Raw genomic sequence first — 18,125 nt, 5'->3', positions numbered from 1 at the left:
GCTCTCAGGGTGTCTACTGAATTAGATAGGCAGTAAAACTTGCTTGTAATTGTAACTGCTTGCATAACAGTTTCAGTCTTCATCAAGGTCTAAACGTATTCAAGATCTAATCTGACAAACAAAAAAATTCATTTGCACCTTTTGTCTGAGGGTTTGTCCTTCCTTTATGCAGAGGCTCTGCCCCTGGGCTGATCCCTGCCCATGTGTGTGCATATCATCTGGCAGTACCAAAGTTTCCAATCTTTGTCATAGCATGGTCATTGGCACACCAAAGCAAAATTGTGTCCAGCTGCTCAAACGTTGATCAGACAGTCATGATACTGTGGTTTTATTTTCTTGTGGCACAGAAAAAAGGAAGCAAATTGAAAAAGGCAACAAGTCTGGAAGAGGGTGAAGATGATTCGGATTCTCAAGGAAATTTAGCCAGGAGCTCTGTACATTACAGCAGGTTTGTTCATGAGTGATTTGGCAATTTTGTTTCTAAAAAAGATACATACATACGTGTACCCATTAAAAAGATATGCTTCAGGTCTAGAGGCCAATTTATTGGAAACTGCATGCACATGACACCAATCTGGTATAAGAGTAGATCTGCTATCTGCTACAAGATCATCAGAATTATTTCCTGGTGCCATTCAGGCTAATTAACCAGGTGGTCTGTGCTGTAACCATCTCATCCAGCTGACATGTGGGCCATTTGACTGGTGGCCCAGTGAAACCATTATGGTGGATTTGCAGTGTATCAGGTCCCCAGCTGATTTTTTAAAAAATTTCATATTTCTTTCAAATGAAGTTGCATCAACATTCATGTGATGATTTTGAATTTTTTCTTTTGAAATTGCCTCTTCAAAAATCCTGACATCAAAGATTCTTTGCAGAATGGCTGCTTAACGTTGTTCAAACCTAAGAAATCAAATCAAGCAGTTCCCTGGGATACTTGGGAGCTTTGTTTGGGAAGGTAGTAGATATGTTGTTAGTGATAACCTGAAACAAGTGAGAAGGATGAGAGTATTGCTTTTTAAATGCTAAAGAAAAAACAAGCAAGTTTTTTTTGGACAGCAGTTGGTTTGAGAAGTAAATGTGTATGTGAACAGATACTCCACCCTTTGGTCAAAGCCATTTTGAGTCCTTCTCATCAGGGTCTCAGTAGCTGGATATTTATGTCTGCCTTTAGCAGGCATGACTTCTCCATCAACTTTCATGCTGTTGGTTCCACAGCTTCTGTGCTTTGCCAATGAAGCTCTATGCAGTATAAAGCTATTACATTTTTAAATATGAAAGATAAAATTTACCCCTTAATTAATGGGAAGTTAATTTGATTTCTCATTCTAGGATAAACAGACAGAAGAAGACAATGAAGCTGTCCAGAGCACTGTCTGACCTGGTGAAGTACACAAAGTCTGTTGGCATCCATGATGTTGAATCTGAAAGTAGGTAAAACTAAATGTTTGCTGGAAATAGTGGTCTGAAGAATGTTTCAGTCCTCTGTCTAAGTTTTCTGCATCTTTTGGCAGAAATTAAGTTTTAGTTAAAAGTGTCAGAAAGAGAATTGCGTGTCAAAGAGAATTGCTTGCCAGAAACCATACTCTCCCAGGGCAAATTCAAAAAATCTTAGAGATTTTTTTTAAAGTTATGAATGAAGAATCAGGTCATTGATTATACTCAGCCAGAACTCCTCCCAGTGAGCACAATGATTTTGCTGTGCTGTAAGAGAAGCACAATTCCTTCTAGGTGGGATGCATTTAAGTGATGCATGACAGTTTCAAGTTCTATGTAGTTTTGAAGGCTTTAGATAATAAATTAATAAACAGGGAGATTATCTCTAATCTCCTTCCTCTGCAGTCTCTTCCAGCTGGCAGGTTTCATCTTTCAGTGAAACCAAAGCCCACCAGATACTGCAGCAGAAGCCAGCCCAGTACCTGCGCTTCAACCAGCACCAGCTCTCCCGCATCTACCCCTCCTCCTATCGGGTAGACTCCAGCAACTACAACCCCCAGCCATTCTGGAATGCTGGCTGCCAACTAGGTGAGCAGAAAGAAAACCTGTTTATTTTTGTTTTATTTTGGGAGGGATGTTTTAGTAGGAGCTCCAGAATCACCCCTTAAAATACTAGTTCTTTGCTCACTGAGCTTTACTTACAACTGAGTGCTCCTTGTCATTGTCTGTGTTGTTACCTATATGTTACCTCCAACATGTGTCTTACATGCAAGCAGTCATCTGATATAACTAAAATAAATTAATTTCTCAAATGCAAGAAGACTTCAGAGTTCAGATTCCTGAAGAGCTTCTTTACCTGAAGCTGATGTGTGATATAGAAGAGAATTCTTTTTTGTAAAACATTTGAATTTTTGCAACCAAGAAGTCAAGTGTGAAAATGTATTTAGGTCCATCCTTTAATCTGATTCTTAAAAAAAGAATGTTGGTAATGTACTAAGTAATATCACCTTTTTTTTTTTTTTTTTAAATAGTTGCACTGAACTACCAGTCAGAGGGGAGAATGCTGCAACTGAACCGGGCCAAATTTAGTGCCAATGGGAATTGTGGCTATGTCCTCAAACCAAACTGCATGTGTCAAGGTAAGAAAACCAAGCAAAGCAAGTGGATCATTTATTGTATGAGAAGAGTGGGTGTGGATCCTTATTACAGTTTGTTTAAAATACAGTTCTGATGCTAGAGGCAAATAAACCAGAAAGCATCTATAACTAAAGTCATCCCCAGACCTCTTTCCCGTTGTGTACTTCTTATTCTTACAGGTGTCTTTAATCCAAATTCTGAAGATCCACTGCCTGGTCAATTGAAGAAACAGCTGGTTCTAAAAATCATCAGTGGTCAACAGCTCCCAAAGCCACGTGATTCCATGTTGGGAGACAGAGGAGAGGTATGGGATAATACATGATTAATCTTCTAAAGCTACTTTCCCAGTCTTAGGTAATTACAGCAGTCTTTGACAAGACATGCTCTAGTGTTTCAAGCAGTGTTAAAGCCCTGTGCTTGAATTTCATCTTTGTCACCTTCTTTTCCATATTTGTTACTTTCTGTTTTCCAGATCATAGATCCATTTGTTGAAGTAGAAGTCATAGGCTTACCTGTTGATTGCTTCAAAGAACAAACAAGAGTAGTTGATGATAATGGTAAGATTATGAGGGGTTTAGTTTTTGATATTTATTGTGGCTGAAACATTATCTTACAGTCAGCTTTGGTTCATAAAGATATAAGTAAATGAAATTTGGTGCCTAGTATGGCAAAGCACTGAAAAAATTGATTTAAACATTCTTGATGTTAATCAGACTTGGGTCTTGAACTGTTCAGCTGAGTTGATAAAATGTTGTGAAGGATTTGGAGTGAAACAAACCATTTGTCTCACTTCTCACTGTGTTAGAGGGAGGGAATTTTGATCTTGCTGTGGTCAAAAAGAAAGTCTGATTGTCCAAACATCAGCTGAAAGAAAGAAAGAAAGAAAGGCCAAGCCTAAGGAGATCCGTTTCCTGCAAATCCGTGTACTGCTGTGTTTCCTGCTGAATTGAGGCAATCTTCTCTCTTCTTGCCTCTTCTGAACAAACCATCTGAAATCTTCTTCCTTCCTTCCAAGGCTTTAACCCAATGTGGGAGGAAACCTTGGTGTTCACCGTCCACATGCCAGAGATCGCGCTGATTCGGTTCCTGGTCTGGGATCATGACCCAATTGGCCGTGATTTCATTGGGCAGAGGACAATAGCTTTCAACAGCATGATGCCAGGTAAAGCAGGACCAGTGCAATCCTGGTGGTTCAGTTCTTTTGCTGCTTAGAGCAGCCAAGCCTCTGGATGTGCTTTCTACCATCTCAGCTCCTTCCCATCCTCATTCCCGGTGCTGCAGGTTACCGACACGTCTACCTGGAGGGCATAGAGGAGGCATCCATCTTTGTCCATGTGGCTATTAATGACATCAGTGGTAAGGTGAGTGCCTCCAGTGTGAGGTAATACAGCCTGCATGTGGGAATGAAGGACAGGAATTTTTATCACACTAGGGAAACCCAGTGTGTGAAGGTCCAAACTAATGTATTTGTTGAACGGTAGTAACTTCATCTCTGAGTGTGTCATGGTACTCTGAGAGCTTTCTGAATGTGTCTGGAGATAAATGCAAATTGTAGGGGAAGCTTATAAAAAGAGATTCTTCCAGTGCCTTTTTGAGGAAGCCGTAGGGGAAGGTTATTTCATTGCAGCATGCACATATTTTTAGAAGTAAGTATGTTTGTGTCCAGTACCTTGCTGAACAAAAAATTATACACCTGAACTGTGGGTGCTTCTTGCCTGCAAAATTTAGTCTGTAAAGGCTCTGTCTGCCTGGTCCTTTTGCATTTAAAATTTAATTAAATTCTTAAGGGTAATTTCCTTGGAGTTTTTTCCATTACACTTAAAATGCAGAGTAAAGACGACCCTTGTGACAGTTTCTGGACTCATTTTCACTGCTTATCTGTTATTAAGAGTGTAATTGTGTCATATGCAGGAAAAACACAATTATCTGGGTGCTAAATCTAAATTCACATAACTAACTTCAAGTTGAGAGTAAACTTAAATGTTTTCCTAGGCCAGCTGAAAACGAGATAGTTTCTTTCCATGAAGGGCTCTGGATTTAGTTCCTTCTATGCTATTAATTTCAGCAAAATTCAGGTAGCTAAGTGTCTGATAGTGCCTTGAGAATGCCCCTGGCAGTGCCAGGCTGAGCTGCCCGCAGCACCGAGGTGTAGTACCAGCATCGTGACAGCGGGAGGCGGCAGCCGATAGGCGGGAATTCTGAGTTCCTTTGGTGGGGACCTCCGTGGAAGAGAAATTAAACCTTAAAAAGGAAAGGAAAGCAGCTTTCTGAACTTTGTGTGCATTTGTCTTGCTTCAGTTGTTGTCTGCTTTCAGGTGATGTCCTCTGCACACCTCTCTCCATACTGTTTTAAGGATGGAAAAGTACAATACCCCTCACTGGGAGTCAAAGTCTGTAGCTTAGTATCCACTGGCAAATGGGTTTTTTAAATAAAAGACAGACTATTTCCTGGAGGCACTTTATTTTTTTTTTTTGTCTTTGTCTCTTCTGTAGCATACTCCTGTATTGCAGAATTTCCTGTGCTTTTCTAGATGTGCCTATCTGAGACCCTCCCTCACTGTTGTTTTGCCTTTACTCTGTCTGTTTGTAATTTCAGTGAGCTTCTCTAGGTCAAAAAAAGTCTACTTTTAGAAGCAGAGAATTTTTAGACGCCTTGAAGGTACCCCCTCCTGTCTCAGGGAGGTGCAGTGACCACCACCACACACCTGCATGCCTCTAACTAATTGCTTCATGAGCATCAGTGTTTCCTTATTAGCATTTTGAAGCTCTCCAACCCATGTGGTCATTGATCAGCCAGAGAGCCTCCATATCTGAAGCAGATCCAGGATAAAAGTCCTTCTGTCCCCCCCCTTCCTCTCTTCTCTGAGTCTCTACCTGTCCTGTCTTCTCTCTGCTGTACCACAGTTCCAACCACTTCTTTCCCATGAAAAAGAACACAAGCAGTGAATTGCGGGAGATTGTGTGAAAGCTCCTTGTGCTGTTTTCTCATTTAAATAATGAAATAGCCCTGGAAAAAGCTGAACCAGAAGCTGAAAGCACATGTTCTGGATCTCCCTCAAAATGGCTCTCGTTTTTAAAACACTATTTTAAAAACTTTTCTTTTTTTTCCCTACATTAAACAAATTTGTCCCTGGATTCTTGGATCATTCCATGGATTCAAGCAATAGTGACTAGCTTAAAAGATGCACCAAATAAGCTAGAATGATACCTGGGGCCCTGCCCTATGTGTCACCCATTCCATCAGTGCTTTTATTTTTGTTGGGTATTATTTGTGTGTGTGTATGTATGACAATTTTTTCTGGGTTTTGCAAATATTTATATTGTTTGATTTTGATAGCAATAAATTCATGTACTTGCCAACTTGTCTGAATTGGAACAGGATGTTTTTTCCCCTTCACTCATTAACAAATGCATAATCTTATTTTGAAACTCTCTAGTGAAAATGAATCCACAATGTCCCAAGCAGACTGTTGAATAGTCTACTCCCACAGAAAGTTTATTAATATTTAAAATGCATTTTCTCTGCCTTGTATGAGGAAAAATCAATTCCTACCTTCTTTATCATGTCCTGTATATATTTTTAAAGACCATTTTAGGTCTCTTCTTGATCATCTCCTCACGCTCTATCTTGGCATGTGGTGACTGAACTTCAATTATAGAAATAATGTTCTGTTATCACTGGGCTTTGTGTCAAACAAATAAGGCTTTATCCCCTATGCCAGATTGCACTTATGAATAACAGCAGCTTTTAACCCAGGCTTAATGTACAGTGCAGCTAAAATCTACCCTGCAAAGTCCTACAAAGCAAAACTTGAAATGCATGAGCATGCACTCCAGTCTTTTGAAGTGGAAAGAGCATTGTAATTTAAATTAGACATCTATGTGCCATTGTTTGGCACTGCAGAAACGTGACCTAATGTGACATCACAGGGTAAAAACTGAACTGGCAGCAAGTGGGAACAGCATGGATGCTGATCTGGTTTTATCATGGGTTTCCTACCATGCATTTCAATCACAGCCTCAGCTCCTCTATTTCTGTTCATTCCTTATGCTGCAGCTACCTGAGTCTGATCTAGCTGGGAAAGAAGGGGAGCAAAGGAGAGGTAGATTAGAAGGGAAACACCTTTTTCTGTGCTTTGAGTGATTTATGTGTCCAGGGCACTCTGAACACAGCACTCCCAACATACTCTTTACCAGGCACCATCAGCTTGTTGGTTTAAAAGTTGGCAAGTACACCTGGAATGCTTAGAGGAATGCAAAGGCATTTCATGTTTCACTGAAATGTAAATCAGTTGTATGATGGTGGGAGATTTCTGGTGCTGAATATGTATATGTTTAGTGCTTCAATAAGTACTGAAGTATATGAAGTACTTTGTTATCACTGACTAACTTTGCTTGTTTATAGTGTGTTTCCTCAGTGATGAAATCACACGTGGGTGTCTTTGGATAAGTGTTGTATGGTAGGAGATGGTCAAAATGTAGGTACACAGGTGGCAAGCAGAATATTTGATCAGTTGCCATGCCCGGAGTTCAAGTGCTGTTTGTAGCAGTGCTTAATTCAACTGAAGTGGTGATCTCCTTTATGCTGGGAAACAAAATATATTTGATATTCTTGCATCCACTGTTTATTTCTCAACTGTATTTAAAGGATGTAAATATCCATTTGAACAGCCAATTTATTATTATCTATTTCAAGGCAAGAATATTTTTTATTGATTAATTTTCTCGTGTTTCATGAATGTGTAAAATTAGAATGTTTTTAAAGTAACATTTTAAAGCTACCACCATTCCTATAGCTTGTTTTATGTTTTGGTTTGGTTTGGTTTCTATTCCCCCCCCCATTTCTCTCTCATTTACTCAGAGAATTCAGTTTTGTTCCTGAGCTGGAGCTCTGTGTGTGTGTGTGTGTGTGTCCTGATCGTTTCTAGATGAGCTCCTGTGCCTGAAGGAAGAGATTTGCATTGTCTGTTAAGGGCTTTTCTTGGTTTTTGTTGTTTGTTTTGTTTTTTCCCTCCAGGCCAGACAAGCTCTAGGTCTAAAAGGCCTGTTTCTCAGAAATCCAAAGCAAGCCTCTCTGGACAGTCATGCTGCTGGGCAGCTCCATCGCAAACATTCCTTTAGCAGCCACATCCTGAGACGGACAGCCAGTGCTCCCACCAAAACCCAGAAGAAGAACAAGAAGGGTTTTCCTGAGATTGCTTTGGACACAAAAGACAACAGCTCTGAAGGGGCTGGTGAAGAAGTGGAAGCTGCCTCGCAGCCCCGCTTCGAGCAGGAGCCAGAAAGAGCTTCTCTATCACCAGCTCCCAGAGATGGTGCCAGTGGGGAGGTCCCTGGCAAAGGGCTGAAAGGTAAGGCCCAGGGTTCTCGGAAAGCCAAAATCCAAAGCTGTGCTCCAGAGGGTGCTGCTTGCAGGGAACCCCCCCAGAGGGCTGTCAGGGCCTGGCTCCAGGAGCAGCAGAGCGGGAAGCAAAGTGTCTTTGCACGCTGTGCCATCAACAGCTCTGGTAGGATTGGAGTGGCCACCAACTGCATGAAATGCATGATTGGTTCCAAAGAAAGCCCTGATCTAGAATCCAAGTGGAGTGACCACCCTACCAGGCCTCTTGCCAAAGATACACTTCACCATGAGCAGTATAGCAGTATAACTGGAGAAGAGAGGTTAGAGCTAAAAACCTGGGGTGCTAAAGGCCAGCCCAGGCACCCATCAGACCTGCAGTCCTGCAGCAGCCCTGGAACTGCTGATGACCTAACAGCAAGCACCCAGCCTCTTGTCACCCCAGGGAAGAAAAATGTTGAACCTAAATGCCATGGAATAAAGGCTCATTCCCGGCAGCGCTGGCAGTGCCAGGCAGGTGGCAAGTATGGAAGCACTGTCAACTTGGTTGCAGCCAGCAATGGCTCTGTGTCCTCCAACTCCAGCAGTCTAGAAAGCCTTGGAAGCCCAGAATTCCCCAAGCACTGGTCTGAAACTTCTCGAAGGCAAGTGGGCACCCTCCAGAGGGAAATGAACGCCTTGTTCGTTCAAAAATTGGAGGAAATTCGAAGTAAATCCCCTATATTCTTTACTGGTAAGACCAGATTTTCTTCACCGTTCTCCACGTAGATCACATCATTGTCTCAGCTTCTGCATATCATCTTTACTTAGAAGCTCCTCTATGTTTTGCTACCGAGAGACCTTTGTTTTTGGCAATGACAGAAAAAAAGTCTGTGTAAATATTTTTATTTATTATTTTCCTAGATGTGTCTGGTTTAGATTTGTGCTTTCCATGCCTAGTTCTACCCATCTGCAGTAGTAAAATTGTCAGTAGTCTATGAATTTTGGATTGTTTGTTGAGGCTTTTTTATTTCCTTATGTTGTTTTGTTTTGTTTTGTTTTTTTAGTGAATGTGGTATGATACTAAGTAAATTTTAAGATCCAAACCAGAGCATTAAGTAGAGATTGACTATGGGAAGGCACATGGAAAAAAAAATATTCCTATTATCACCAGTTTTGTTTCCTTGAGGGATATCTAGATCTGAATGATATCTGTTGTGCACTATGCTAACAAAAAAACAGCTCCTTCCTGAAAGAACTTGAAAAATTACTGCCATCATTTCAGGGATTACTGAATGAGATTCTCTGGTCTGGGCTATTCAGGAGATGACACTTTATGACCCACAGCAGCCCCCTCTGGTCCTAAATGTCTGAATCCCCAGCATGCAAACATTTACAGATGTGCTTAGTGGTGGTGTGTGCCTGATTTGGCTGCCACCTGAGGGTACAGTTGCATAACAGAGAGCAGCAAGGTGTGTGACCTGATGTTCCCTGGCATCAGCCCAGTGAGGGGAACTGCTACCATTTCCCAATTGCCAAGTAAAATGTGTCCATTTAAAGGAAAGCTGCTTAGGCTGCAGCATTTTGTAGTTGTTTCAAACTAGAGATATGCACCTGGGACTGGGATCATATGGCTGTGTCTTTACTCATCAGCTGCACGTTTGTAAAGATGGAAAATAAGGAGAAGCAATCAAGGTTTATATTTTGATAAAGAAACTGCCTTTTTTCCCCCCTGATTTGGCAGGGAAGGGAGGGAAGAGATTTTTGACAGGTGTTTTATAGAATTGTGAAGGACTAAGGAAAAAACTTTTATCCATGACTATGAGAGCTTCTCTTCAAATCCTTCCCCTTTCCCCTTACTTGGCCAAGGAGTTTGGACACTGCTGGTTACATTTTCAGGAAAAGTTAATTGACTTTGGTGCTTCTGAAGATGTAATCCCTTCTTTAGTAAGATTCTGACTTCCCACTTTCAGTAACCATCTTTGAAAACTTCAGTCAGAGATTTAAGATATTCTATTTGTTTGTTTGATCAGTTTAATCCAGTTTTGGTTTATTTCTCTTATTTCATTCTTGTTTTTACATCTTCTTTTTTTTTTTTTTTTTTCAATATCTGTTTTGAGCTTTTAGGAAAATACCAGGACAATGGGAGAGGGGGAGTGATGAAGTTTGCCACTTCCCTTGACTTGAAACTAATCTAAGGCAGCAGAACTCTTTCTATGCCTAAATTATTGGCATTAGGCTTTTCATAAGCTCTGAGTAGTGTGACATATGAAACCATTTCCCATTCCCAGTGCCAGCTCCCCTGCCAGCCCCTCAAGTCACTAAATAAATATTTTGGTGTGCTTGAAATCTGATTAAATCCAGCTGACTTCTCAAGCATGGAATCAGCAAACCTTTGAAATGGCAAGGCAGTCAGTTGGACTGGGTGCTGAGGATCCAGTGACAAACACTGTGTGTGCATAAACAGCAGGATCTCCCCATCCTCCTGGGGCCAAGAAACCAAGGAAACCACTAACGTGAGCCTAGGATGGCTGTGGGTTGGCACTGACACCCAGGGGAGAAAGGGGCAGCAGGATGAGACAGGAAACTACAGCCTCAAGTTCTCCTCTTTATGGCAGCAGCATTATGGCTCCCAGGATTTTGCCTTGGGAGTTGTGCCCTCACCTCTGCTGCTGGGCTGGGGAGAAGGAGAGCTCCTGAGTGATCAGCTCTGACTCCTCCTCATGCTCTTCCAGATCCTGCAAGTTCTGCTGGGCTGGGAGGGGTGGGTTTTGCTCCTGGGCTCGTGTGCCTTCTTCCCTTTTGGCTCCCCCAGCTGATGGCACTCAGGCCCCAGGACAGCTGACTCTGCTGTTAAGCTTCCAGTCACTGCACTGGACTGGAAATACTGCTGCTGACAGGGAAGGCACAATATTTCCTTGGCTTTTTTGTAGTGCAGATGATTATTTTATTTTTTTATATAGCATTAGGAAAGGGCTTTGGAGAAGAGGAGGTCAGCTTCCATTCCCCAGGCCAGTGGAGTGCATTTCTGGAACAATAGCAAAAAATGCCTTTTATTCATTTATGGCAAACTAATGAACTTGATGGAATCCATAAATGGACTTGTATGAAGTGCTCTGGTTGGTCAGAAATTCTTAGGATCCTACAAAAATGTGTGAATATTTCTGTCTGTTTCCCTTCCCTCCCTCAACACTAATTTGTCCTGTTATCTGCACCTGCCTTCCCTACATTAACTGGATTTTTCCTCTGTTCTGTCCTATTATTCTACATGCACACTCGATCTTTCTGTAGTTAAGAACTGAAAGGACAAGCAAGTCAAAGGTAACTGCTCCATGTCACTGATTCAAGCACCTTGCTGCCTGTAGTCATGATTTTTGTTTGTTCCCTGCCTTTTCATTCCCTGCTCTTGTATTCCTGAGACTGAGTGGTGCTTTGCTGGTTCTGGGATGCATGTTTGCACTCTGGTTTGGGGATGTGGGGAGTCCTGGTTTTGGCATGATTGCTCTGGCTCTCAGGGCAGAGCTTACAAACATTGCAGGTGGATGAAGCATTTTCTTCAGATAATCAGTGCCCTTAGTGATTCCTCAGGATGCTACTGTCAGCCTGGTGCTCATCAACCATGCCTCTGAAGAGGCTGTTGAAAACTTTCTTAGGAAAGCAATGTTTTAAACATTGTTTTTAGGAAAACGTGTTTAAAACTGTTGAAAGTTTTTGTTCTGTTTCTGAAAGGCACACTGACTCCATTGCATGGTTTGCATACAGGTCATTTTATTTGTAATCTACTCCAGACATCCTCTGCTGCTTCTCCTGAGTAGTTGGTCACTGGAATCATGTTGTTGATTGGGCAGTGCTGTTCTGTGCTTGTTAGACATGGTCTGGTTATGATCTGAAACACTGATATGTCTGACTGCTGGAGGGAAGGAAAGAACAATTTGAGTGTTGCTGGATGGTGGAGAAAGAAAAGTTTATGAGAGGGGATACAAGGACACAAAGAAATGGATGGATACCTTTGTTTGAATAGGGCAATCAGAAAAGTAATGTGCTACTGTTCATGGACTGAGATAGTTTGAAAGCAAAAGGGATTCTGGGCAGCTGAAACTGAGCAGAAATTTTCTTTGCCTTTAGCCAGATATTTGAAACCATAAGTTATTTTTAAAATTAGGATTAATATCTACTACCTTCAAAACAAAATGATAACACACAAAGAATAAATCTTCAGCTAAACTGCAATTTGTACTAGCTAATTAACCCGGGATCTCTGTTTTTCTTGTTTCTTTCTTTTTCCTGTCTTTCCCTGTCTCCCAAGCAGATGTCTGCCATTTCTCAATGCAGAGGTCAGTCAGCTCTTTGTGCAGCCTGGAGACAATCAGTGAAGAGCCTGTTACTGCCAATGGGAACCACCACACCAGCCTTCTCCTCCACCTCCCCCTTCCTCCCTACAGTGACTCTGAAGAAGGGTCTGTGTCTGACCATTCCACCGATTCCCGGACAGAAAGAAGCAGCACATCCAACCAGTACCAAGAATCTCTGCTCACTGGAGAACAAAGAGCAAATCTGGCTGCAGAAGACCAAGGGCAGGTAGTCACCAAAGCAGCTGACAGAGGTTTACCAGTCCAAGAAGGTGAGAGGACAAGCATGACAGGAAGTCTTAAAGAGGAAAGTGCTTGGACACAGGAATGCAGTAAAGCTGAAGATGAGCACGGGTTGGCAGTGCATCCTCCCACAACCTGCCAGAAGCAAACTGACCCACCAGGTCAGGTATTAACAGACATGAAAAGCACCACTGAATCCAAAGGCCAAAAACCTGGTGCAGCAGCTGGGACACTGCAGCAAAACAATGTGATTAACAGCATGCAGACAACTTTGCCTCCAAATACTTTTCAGAAAGCCCAGGCTGCACAGGCTCTTCCTGTTTCTGGTTCTCAGATGAGCTCTTACATGCTGATCAGAAGGTCAAAGAACGAAGGACTGAAAATGTCAGACTCCTCAGCCTTAATCAAACTCCCCCACAGCCTGTCTCCAGCAGCAGAGGTGTACTTTGACGCCACTGTTAACGACCGGATCTGGAGCAAACTTGACTGCAGCAGTCACCGTGACAGCATGTCTTCCTCTTCCAGCATGTCCTCCAATGACACTGTGATAGACCTCTCCCTGCCCAACCTGGCTCGTAAAAGCCTCCCAGACCTTGGCATCCCTCAGGAGAGTTTTGAGCCCCTGGCCATCAGGAGGAGCATGCGCCCGCGATCTGCCACAGCCTCCAGTACCGAGCTGCCCCTGGGCAGCAAGAGCAAATCCAACCCCAACCTGAGGGCCGGGCAGCTGCCTGCAGATGAGCTCTGCCCACGGCCTCTGGCCAGGAGCCCTCAGGGTGCCTTCTCCTCCGTTCCCAGAAGGCACACCTGGAGCAGGCTGTACATAGAAAGTCTCAGACAGTCCTCTAACAAATCCAAAGGCCAGGATATGGCTGGGAATAACCAGGCAAAATCCAAGAGCCTCGGAGACCTGACCTCTGATGACATTGTGTGCACTTTTGAAAGCAAATACCGTAGCATCAGCAGGAGCTTTGTCACTCGGTCCATGCGGGAGCAGCGCCGCTCCTCGGGCCTGAGAGCCTCTGCCAAGGCCCGGGACGAGCTTACGGAGCAGCTGAAGAAGCTGACAGCCTTCCAGCAGGAAAATGACATCACCTCCCCCATCAGCCTGGATCCCAGCGAGTCCGAGGAGGAAGGGGAGAGCCTGGGGCTGCTCCGCAGGTCCTCGTCCCGCAGCCAGAGCCGGGTGCGGTACATCGCCAACCGAGCCCGGCAGGCCCAGGAGAGGCAGAGGCTGCAGGGCTTGAGCCAGCTGGGGGGCACCCCCATCGAGGAGAGGGGGAACCCCGAGGGAGCCTGCAGTGTTGCAAAAGCAGTTTGTATGGATGTAGCTTCTCCTGCCGTGTTTACACCCCAGCCTAAGAACCAAACTGATTATAACGCTGACACTGAAGTCTTCTTCATGCTGAAGCTGTAGCTCTGGGCAGCACTGACCAGGCCATGTTTACATTCCTGACCAAACCACACACAGTGACCTGAGAGGCACAGAGATCCTCCTGTGGCTGAGTGCTTCCCAGCCTTCCCTTGATTGTCAGGGTCCTTCATGCCAGAGCTCCAAAAGAAGAGTTGGGCGTTTGGTTTGTCAGCTGCTTGTGGGAACAGGACAGTCAAGTGAAATCAGAGACTTCATATTTTTACAGTGCTAATGCGATGACCTCCTGGATTTTTTTAATTGCATTTTTCCCAGCCTCAAATTTGGCCTCCTCCTCCACTCATTTCCACTTGCAGTTTATTCTGTGCAAATCTCATGTTCTTTACTAATTTCAGTGATAGCTTCTTATAACAGGTGAACATCTATGTGATGTTAACAAGAGCCAAGGTAAATTTTGCTCCTACAAACCCATGAAAAGAGGCTGGATTTAAAACCATGATCCCTGTTCTATTTTATTTTTGGAAGAGTTTGAGGCCTCTGAGAGTGTCTTCTCTGGGAAACAGTCAAAATTGCAGTGTAATTGTTTTATGAATTAATACCAGAGTAGATAAAGCCCATCTTCCATGGTGGACCTGTTTATTTAGTGATAATCCATATTATTTCACTCTTTGAAGAAGAGCTCTCACTATGTTCCAAAGCAATGCTTTTTTAAACTAAGCTTGTTTATATATATAAATATATATATGTTTATATATATAAATATATATCCTACATCTGTGTGTATGCAAATATATGTCTGCACATATATGTACACATGCACAGACTTGAACTGAACTGTGACTGCTCCTTGTCTCAAAACATAGTGTGTGGCAATGAGACAGGAGAGAGAGGGGAATAACTATAAACCAACAGGAAATACCTTCTGACTTCAATTCAGAAATAGCAAAAAAGCATGCTAGTCTTTTCTCAAAAACAGCACCATCCCTTCTTTCTGGTATTTTAACAATGCTGCTGTACATAGCACTTTTGGATGAAATTTATTATTTCTGTATTGCACTGCCATGCAAAATTTTCAATTATATGTTTTAAAAAAAGAGATATTTAATTTTTTTTAGATGGACATATTTAGAGTTAACTACTGACCTAAACATAATAATTTTTCCTCCCATTTTTTTTTACTTTATATTTTTAGGGATTTGTCCCTTCCCCCCCCCCAATTATTATGTCATTTATTATAGATGTACATTTTATCAGTGATGGAGAAGAATGTTTACTGAGATGCATTTTAAAGAGAAACAGAGGTATAATTTTATTTTAGGGTGCATAGAGTCCCTATTATTGAGAAGATATTTTGCTTTTGTTTGTAATGATATTTTTGTGTATAATGCAGAATCTAAAAAACTGTTTGTAAAACCACCTTACACTACTAAAATAAACATATTTAACCTTCCAGCTGGTGACTCTTGAGCTGTAACATAACACATTATGTTGTGTAGAGTTTTGTGGTATACAAACATGGTTAATCATTATAGTTGCCTCGTTTTCAAAATTCCTTCATGGATAATATGTAATTTTACTCTTTTTCAGAGCCATTTCAGATCCAGCTCAAATTTCCTCAGGTAATTAGTAGCCAGACATGATCCAAGGACCTAATCTATTCTGTTGCAGCTCTCCAAGTAAGATAAATATCCCTTTTTCATCACTGAGACTGTTTGGAGTCTGCAGGAGAAATCTGCTCTTCCCTTGCCTCATTCAGAAGTCCCATCTCTCCCTGTCCCAGCACACTGCAGTCTGGGTGACTGAGCTCTTGCTCTCCTGAAAGGGTTGTCAGCTTACCTGGGGACTGTGGGGATTTTAGTATCATTTGGCACAAACATTTTAAACCCCAAGATATCAAAATATAAGGTTCACTGTAGCTAGTGGTATCACCATGAGATGGAAATAGGGGCTGGGAGGGGTTAAATTCTTGGACTAAATATTTTCAAATGGTCTTCAGTATGTTTTTTTTCTAAAAATACTCTCCCTGTTTTCCATCCTGGCTCAGATCTTCATCACTTGTCTTCATAATTTGTAGGAGAGGCCCTTGAGGTTTGTGCAACAAAGGCTTGGAACACTCACTGAAGTAACCCTACAATATCATTGCAGTTGCTGAAGGAAGAAAAGGTAAATCAGCAGCAGAATGTGTGATCTGCCAAGATTAGTCTTGCATTGTGTCTTAACACAAAGCAAATTTCATTAGCATTCCCTAGATGAAAAGTCATTCTGTAATAATTCAGTCTGGGGCTGAAAAGCTGTAGGGAGTTGCTGCTTTTTTATCTTTAAAGCAAGAAAGTACATGCAGCTTGACAGCTTTAGAAAATTAATGTTTAAAAGGCCTGCTCATATCTTTTGCAAAGACCAAGTTTCACAATCAGATTATTTTTATATCTAATTGATTAAGCAATGCTTGTTAAATGAATGCACCTCACAGAAGGCTGTATTTGTGCTGAGATGCTTTCAGCTGCTTGTGGTTGAGCTTGGCCCTCATTAGCTGCTGGCTGTGGAAAATCACATAACATAATGTGCATCTTCTTAGAGCCTGGAAAATAGTCATGAAAAGCAACTGAAAACCTCAGCTTATCTGATTTTTTGCTGACGTCCTCCTGTATGATGTGTTGATGTTTAATAACTGATTTACTCAGTGGTATATATAGAAAAAGCTTAGGGAAGACAGCCAGGATGGGTGAGCTGCTGGAGAGTTTTCCATCTTGAACAGTGCTTAAAATCAAGTAGGGAGCAAGTTGTTGTTTCTTACTTAAGTGTGGACAAGTTCTAGGTCCCCCGCAGGATGAGCTGTAACAGTTCAATCTGCTGCATTCCTGGGAGGGAACTTTGTTAGTGCAGTGCCTTGATGTGAGTTTATAAATGACCTGGCCCAGCAGCAGCATCTGCCTGGCAGGGGTTGTACTTGAGCTCATTTTTCAAGTGAAACCAGTAAATGGAAGGATGAAGGGAAGAGGAATTTCACTTCTGTGCCTGTGTATTAAATAGAATTGTTCAATCCAAAGAGGAGCTTAATGGTTTACCTTGCAGCTCAAACCTCCCTTCAGCTCTCTAGGCATTGTGAGGAAATACCAGATACAGTCTGGGGGGGTTGGGTTTGTTTGGTGTTGTGCATGAATCCCCCAGCTGATCTCCTGAGACAGTCACAGAGTGGAGAAAGTCTTAAGCAGCTTGCAGCACCCATACAGGAGGGGTGGGCGCAGCCTGTAAGAGAGAGGACTTGGACAGGAGCTCATGACAGGCCAGTAAGAATATTTTGTGGCTCTCAATTCAGCTAAGCTGAATTGGACTAAGCTGCTTCCAGACATTGTCTTTTTGCTGAGTGTCCTCTCTCCTCCTCTCTTTTCCCAAAGCCAAAGTGGCCCTGGAGTCTGCAGCACCAGCTGGCAAGCTCTGCAGAAGCCCCTTTGCCTGGCTCCTCCCTCTCTTTAATCTCTATAACAGCCTGGGATGCCCCTCCGAGGGTTCATTCTGCCTCTTCAGAGAGGCTTCTGCTGGTGCCCAGGCAGACACACGGAGCTGGGAGAGGCTGAAGGAGTTGCTGTAAGTGAGACACTGCCTTCCACCCCTGCTCTTCCTCCTCTAGCTGATGAGGACCAAAGCCTGTGTGGACAGGCTGCCTCCTCCCTTGCTGCTGCCTGCTCATCCTTGTCATCCTGCCTGGTAATTCCTCCAGCACTGCCCACAGGAGATGCCTGAGGAGCAAGGACTGCAAACCTGCTGAGGAGTGAGAGCTGATTCTAGCCAAGTAACTTCTTAAATCCTTAATTTGGTTTCTCTAAAGCTAGCAGGAGAACTTCTTAGTACCTCCTCAGGTAGATGATGAATGGATGTTGCAATGGGTTTATAAGTACTTAAAGAGGAGGCACTAAACCTTTCTGCCCTCCCATTATTCTCTCTACCTGGTTCTCTTTGTCCTGAAATGACTCTAGTACCAAAGTAGAGTTAGGGCAGTGTATTAGCCTGTGCATTTTGCATGTATTTACTCTTTACTCTTTTAGACAGAAGCCAGTGTGCTAACAACTCTTTTCTTTTCAAGGTGATGCCATTTATTACCAGCTCTGATCAGCTGTTTTTGAAGGAGGCCACTTGAAGTAAAGATCTTTTCATAGTATTGTAGGGAAAAAGTAGGGGTACTCTAGAGGTGAAATGTACCAGGAAAATGCAGTTCCTCACTGGCTCAACCTGAAAACTTCTGCTTTTTCTTTATGTGCACTGGTGGTTGATT

General features: G+C 42.6%; 1 protein-coding gene across 2 annotated transcripts in view; it reads left to right on the top strand.

The window, feature by feature from the left end:
* The window catches only part of PLCH2 (phospholipase C eta 2), a 57,406-nt gene extending 42,815 nt beyond the window's left edge, over nt 1–14,591 (top strand). Inside the window, exons 13-22 of one of the 2 annotated variants that reach the window (XM_030463892.1) lie at nt 348–448; nt 1,333–1,430; nt 1,843–2,025; nt 2,469–2,576; nt 2,754–2,878; nt 3,047–3,131; nt 3,590–3,736; nt 3,856–3,935; nt 7,592–8,645; nt 12,201–14,591. In XM_030463892.1, the coding sequence (XP_030319752.1) occupies nt 348–448; nt 1,333–1,430; nt 1,843–2,025; nt 2,469–2,576; nt 2,754–2,878; nt 3,047–3,131; nt 3,590–3,736; nt 3,856–3,935; nt 7,592–8,645; nt 12,201–13,900 (3,681 nt within the window). In that variant the 3' untranslated portion in view covers nt 13,901–14,591. Of the gene's footprint in view, nt 1–347; nt 449–1,332; nt 1,431–1,842; nt 2,026–2,468; nt 2,577–2,753; nt 2,879–3,046; nt 3,132–3,589; nt 3,737–3,855; nt 3,936–7,591; nt 8,646–12,197 lie in introns of both variants that reach the window. The other variant, XM_030463893.1, reaches the window with a different exon arrangement.
* Nucleotides 14,592–18,125: the final 3,534 nt, after the last annotated feature.

The sequence above is a fragment of the Calypte anna genome, chromosome 21 (genome assembly GCF_003957555.1).
Source record: "Calypte anna isolate BGI_N300 chromosome 21, bCalAnn1_v1.p, whole genome shotgun sequence".
Lineage (NCBI taxonomy): Eukaryota > Metazoa > Chordata > Aves > Apodiformes > Trochilidae > Calypte > Calypte anna.
The sequence above is the reverse complement of the archived record's forward strand: the minus strand, read 5'-3'. Positions and strand labels throughout refer to the sequence as shown.